Raw genomic sequence first — 5,950 nt, 5'->3', positions numbered from 1 at the left:
GGAAACTTCAAAACGTGACAGAATAGTGTCCCCGGAATCTGATTGAACTCCTCTCCCTCTCGGTCCCACTCGTATCCTAAATCATAATAAAAATTGATATGATCGAAATCGGCTAAAAATCCAACAAAAATAGACCAAACTAGTTGAATTGAACCATACCAATTCAGTTGGATTGGACCAGCCGGATCGGATTGAACTGGATTGATCGCTCGTCCCTTAATTCATAGTGAGCGTTCACATGGTTTTTTTTTTTCCTTTTCGACAACTGATGAGCGCATGGTTTCCTCTTTGATAAACTTTGTACTTTATGATAAGAGGGTAAACGATGCTGCATCAACAACATTTTGAGGTTGAAGTAATGAAAATAACTTAAAGTTGAGGTAAGATTTGAGTATTGGATTGAACTAGCCGGTCAATTGGTTGTCCCTTACTTCACAATGAGTTTCTTCTCTTTTCGACAGCCAACGAGCGTACGATCTCCTCCTCGATAAACTATGCACTTTATAACAAGGGGTGAACGATACTGCATCAACAACATTTCGAGGTTAAACGAACAAAAATAACTAAAAAATTAAGGTAAGATTTGAGCACTCACTCTCACAAGCGTGCAAAGTGATATTGGAGGCGAATACGAGACCGACCACGACCAATTAACGACTAGGAACAAACAGAGATGCTTGAATGGTCGTAAATCTAAGAATGACAAAGCAATGAAATCCAATAGAAGGAAAAAGAGTGAATTGTGTATAAGCAACTAAACTTCAAATTGATCGATGAGAAAACTCGAAAATGTCTACTAGCTTTGAAACCCTTTTGAAATATAAGGTTCAAGACGACGGGCAACAAGATTCTATACAAGTTGTTGTCGATTAGTGAGACGTTGGTCAATGATTTCGCCACCTCGATTATAATAACAACAATATTATTATAATTAGTTTTCCATGTTCTTTTTTCTTTTTTAATTTTTCAATATTACATGAAACATATGCGATACATCATAATTGAACATGAACTATTTAGATGGTCTAAGATCTAACCTCAACTGCAAACTTTGAGCTCAGAAGACCTCATTACAGAAGACAATTTCACTCGTACCGTCTTCTCCAACAACTCCTCGAAGCGATCCTCGTTACAACCTTTGATGTTCATGATTTTCAGTTGAGAACGAAGGGCCAAAACACGGTATGGATGCAAGTTCTCGAATATCGCTGGATCCCGATCATAATCCTGGGAAGATATAAGTTTTCAGATACAAATTCCACTCTAACGAAAGGTCAAGTCCAGGAGACGACACGGGTTCTAACTTCTAAGATAAAATTTTGAACCCAAAACATTGAAAGATTACAAGGGAGGACTGACAGGCATCACAATCATGCATAACTTAGCAAGATGTGTATTATTTGTACTCACCTTTTCTGTAACAACAATGACTGGTTTAGAGGCAAACGTCTTCTCCAATTCCTCAAGCTTTATTTTAATCAATGCCATATCCTATATGATTTGAAAATAGACAGTTGAGGCGTTAACAATACGAATCGAAGGTGGCGAAAAAGGTCGAGAGAAATAATTCGATTTATACATTTCTAGTTTGCAAGACCTGGATTATTTGTGTAAACGCCACTGTCTATAATGACAGACATGCAGTAGAAAAATAGTTACCCTGTCTTGAAACATGTGATGGTCGGTGAAGTCGAGTCGATCAACATGATATGCTCCTATCTGTAGGAAACGATTTTCCAATTACAAATGAAAACATTAGGTACAAAATGGATAGGACGATTGAAATGCTAATGCAAACAACAGAAAACATCGGTCAAGATACGATCTTCTTGAACGCATAAAAACAAAGTCAAAAGTAATGAGAAGAAGGAAACGAAAAATGGATAAGACGATTGAAATGCTAATGCAAAGAACAGAAACACATCGATCAAGCTACGATGTTCTTGAACACATCAAAACAAAGCCAAAAGTAACGAGAAGATGGAAACGAAACGAATTGTTGCGTTACCTTCTGCATTGTCTGCACAAAAGCATCAGCAGAGCCAATGGCAGAAACACATAATACAACACTGTTAGACAATGTTCCCAAAGATATTCTGGAATTGACATTTGTAACTTCAAAGAAGAATGAGGGAGCCATTTCGGTAAACACCACAGTAAGCGAATCCTTAATTTTCCGCAACGTTATAATGATATCTTCAATTCTTTGTGCTGAAATCTGTGGTTTCAAGGATAAATTTCAAGTTTACATAGATTCAGACTTTATAACAGGCAGTTAGATCTTCCTGAAGAAGCTGCCAGCAGCCATATGCGATAAAAGTTCGATCCACGTTCTTTACCAGATTAGCATGATGAACAATGGCAACGTCTGCCTTCTCGAGTGCAGCCAATGGTTCTCTTAAAGGTCCAAGTGGTATTAATTGCCCATTTCCCCACAGTGTTATCCCATTGAACATAACAATCTCCAAGTCATGGTGCAAACTCCAGTGCTGAATTCCATGAACAATATTAAGCTATCACAGTCAAAAATCTGTAGCAAAAAATCCATTTCCAAAGTCTCTAAACAGCAAAACCTAGTAAAAAATCAGAATCAACAAGGCTTGTGAGTGCCTGATAACCTATTCATACCACTGGTTCTATCCGTCGCCCTTTTACAAATCTCATGCATGAGATCCCCAGTAAAAGCATCATTAACAACTAAGAGTTAGACGATTACGTACCTGCATTCCATCATCAAGAATAATAGCACCAATTTTTTCGGACTTCGGATGATTTCTCGCTTGTTCTAAACAACGCTTCTCAGTCAATGTGCTACTCCGAGATCCAACATAACCATATTTGTTAAAATACCAAGCAGCAGTTGCTCTCCTATCTGCTCCAATACCTACTTTAACGAGACTCCCAGCAAGATGCCTCCTAAGCATTTTAGCTTCATCCCCACCAGCATAGCCCTGGCAGGCATCAACCCAGCAGGATTCATGATTTCCATCTTAGTTTATAGAATACCATAAAGCTATGGACAATTAACAAACAAATAATTCTGGAAGCACCACCAAAACTAAATTGCCATCTTACTTCAAGCAGCAAAATCAATATTTCAAGCAGCAAAATCGAACTTTGGCACACATCAATCAGTACTGAAATTGTGAAATGTGGAAAAGAAAATCATGTTATCTTCAAATTGAGTTACCCTATTAAGAATTAGAGGTGAAATCCCAGAGCTCGCAAGCCATAAGGCAATGAACTCGACCATTGGTGTTTTCCCATTGCCTCCCCAAGTCAAATTCCCAACACTAACAACTGGCACTGGCAACCTTCATATCAACATACAGAAAACGTAAAAACACCAAAACGAAATAAAAATTACAAGAAATATCAATAACTAAAGAATGAAGATTAACACAATCCAGTGCATCAATTTCCAACTTCCCTTCGCTATTACGAAACAAATCGCGCAAAAACACACTAACCAGCACAAGCAACTCAACTCACTCATACTCCCAAATTTTCAAAAACCAGATTCAAACCTTTCAATGCGGCTAAAAACCGACCATAAAACAACATCTAGACCAGGAGTTGATCTTAAGTTCATAAGAAATTGCGTTTAATGATAGTCGTGAACAGCTCAAAATAGGTCCTATACCGATGCTTGGAACATATGCCGTAGAGGTAGAAACGGTGACGAAGGGACAAACCGAGCTTGTAGAGAGAAGACGCCATGTAGAGAAAGGGGATGAGGGAACGTTGCAGAGAAGAGAGCTTAGCGTGGTCCCTGCTGTGGGCGATTTCGATCACCGACTTCTTCAGCTTCTCCATGGACGAAGACGAAGGAGCAAATGCTACAGTGATGGGAGGGGAAATTGAGAAAAAAATATAATTTCAAATAATTTTTTTAGTATAATTTTTATTATAAAAATAAATAAATAAAATAGTCTCTCAAATAAAATAGAAAACCAAACAATAATTTTAGTATCTAATATTTTAAAAATGTTTCAATTATGTCTATTTAATTTAAAAGTTTTAAAATTATCTAATAATTTATTAAATTTTTTAATACTTAAAAATTTGTAAATTTATTATGCATAATTAAAAATTTTAAAAGCGGGAGACTAAATTATAAAAATAGTCTGACAATTAGTACTCAAATATAGGGGTGTGCATGGTTCGGGTTGAGTCGAGTTGGAGAATCTTCTTGACCCAATCCAAAAGTTCTGGTTGGATCGGTAACCCAACCCAACCCGAAACTTTTCACAACCCAATCCAACCCAACCCTCTATCTCGTGTTGGGAAATCTTCTTTAGGGTAAAAGGCTAAAAGGCTAAAGGTCGAGGTCCTATTACTTTCTTCCTTGAAGTCCAGCGCTGAGTCTGGTTGAGATCAAGTAGCTGTTGCTTTGCTAGTAGGCCCTAGGGTCCGGGTTGGATTGTCAATTTTTTTTAAAAGTTTTTTTTATCAATAATTTATAATTATTCGGATTCAATCTTACATAAAATATATTAAAAGTACACAAACAAATACAAATCAATCTATAATTATTGACAAAAAAAAAAAAAATTCAATAGAAAACATCGAGGGAAAATTGTAACATACTAACATAGTTTTAACATTATCATACAACTAAATACCGACATTTCTTGAGAATTAGTTAAATTAACAAAAATATAAACATAAATCATGAAATTAAATAAACAATCAAATTTTCAAGATATTTTTTAAAATTAAAAAAAAAATTAAAAAGGTATTAATCAAAATTTTTAAATACATTAATTTTTTAAACAAAATATTAATAATTTTTATCTTAATTAATGTTAATGTTATTATTGAATTTTTTTTAATAGTAATTTAATTAAATTATAATTTATAAATCCACCAGGCCCCACGTAGCACCAATCAAATTTTCATTCCAGTCGATTGTCGCTACGATCGCCGCGTGGCTTCATCAGAGCCGTTCATACGATACAAAACAACCTAGAATCTGACTGCAATTTTAAAGAACAGCCACGTGGCAGACGAAGTAAAACAGAAGGCAGAAGGTTGTAAAATGACGGAAATGTCCTGTCCGGCAGACGTGTAAAATAATATATCCTACAGTGGGTTGGACTGGGTCCCACTGTCGCTTTCGCAAACAATTTTTGAAAACTACCTCTCACTCGCCTAGGTTACGCGTGGGTTTCACGTTAAAAATTGGAAGGAATTAAAAAACAATATTTTAAACCGTTTTTTATGTAATTAATCTAATTTAGTTTAATAATTACGATTAAATGGAAAAATAGTAATAATAGCAATAAAAAATTATTACCTTCTCCCTTCAAAATTAAATGAATTAATATTAATATCGTGTCCATTATTATAAATTTAGTAACAATATAAAAAATAGATAGATAATAAATAATAATTAAAAATATATATTTATATTTAAATTAATTACTCAATATCATTAAAAGGTGAAATAAACCCATTAATAATTATTCATATATTATTGCAGCTCAGCCTAAGCATATTTGTTCAAGATTGAGGGTATATTAGTCATTGTGGTCGTTGTACGTGTAACGACCCTAAATTTCCACATACTCAGAGTCGCTACTAACGTCTCATGCTCATCTATAATGCGGAAATATAACTCTTACATGAATATAGTTGATAACGTAAACTTCAAAAAAAACGTTTAAAACAACTTCTTCTCTGGAAAACACAACCATGGTCTTACGTGTTTAAATATGAAATACTGAAATTTAGAGAAAACAAAAACAAATACAAAATAATTTAAAACAATGAAATGCAAAACAACCTATTCTAACTTAAGACTAGAAATTTAAATATGAATCTACCCTATGCACGTGCCACAGTCTCTGCTCGCGATGCCGCCGTCCTCCGTACAAGTGCGCCTTGCCTTTACCTGAAAAATGATGTGGCACACGGCCTGAGTATTTCAAAGAATACTCAGTAAGTG

The 5,950-nt window shown here is 35.1% G+C and overlaps 1 protein-coding gene across 8 annotated transcripts; it reads right to left on the bottom strand.

The window, feature by feature from the left end:
- Positions 1-3,837, bottom strand: LOC111787497 (probable tetraacyldisaccharide 4'-kinase, mitochondrial). 8 transcript variants are annotated; one of them, XM_023667473.1, is made up of 11 exons: positions 3,644-3,837; positions 3,191-3,314; positions 2,721-2,951; positions 2,340-2,489; positions 2,009-2,218; positions 1,660-1,719; positions 1,411-1,491; positions 1,038-1,227; positions 596-900; positions 160-523; positions 1-76 (listed from the first exon to the last, which is right to left on the bottom strand). In XM_023667473.1, the coding sequence occupies exons 1-8, from the start codon at positions 3,814-3,816 to the stop codon at positions 1,039-1,041; spliced, it is 1,218 nt and encodes a 405-aa protein (XP_023523241.1). In that variant the 5' UTR covers positions 3,817-3,837; the 3' UTR covers positions 1-76; positions 160-523; positions 596-900; position 1,038. The 8 variants fall into 8 exon arrangements, with proteins under 8 accessions (XP_023523241.1, XP_023523245.1, XP_023523242.1 ...); XM_023667477.1 differs by having other exon boundaries at positions 160-499; XM_023667474.1 differs by having other exon boundaries at positions 596-693.
- Positions 3,838-5,950: the final 2,113 nt, after the last annotated feature.

The sequence above is a fragment of the Cucurbita pepo genome, chromosome LG02, assembly GCF_002806865.2.
Source record: "Cucurbita pepo subsp. pepo cultivar mu-cu-16 chromosome LG02, ASM280686v2, whole genome shotgun sequence".
In the NCBI taxonomy this organism is placed as follows: domain Eukaryota; kingdom Viridiplantae; phylum Streptophyta; class Magnoliopsida; order Cucurbitales; family Cucurbitaceae; genus Cucurbita; species Cucurbita pepo.
Note: the sequence above shows the minus strand (reverse complement) of the source record. Positions and strands in the feature narration are given on the sequence as shown.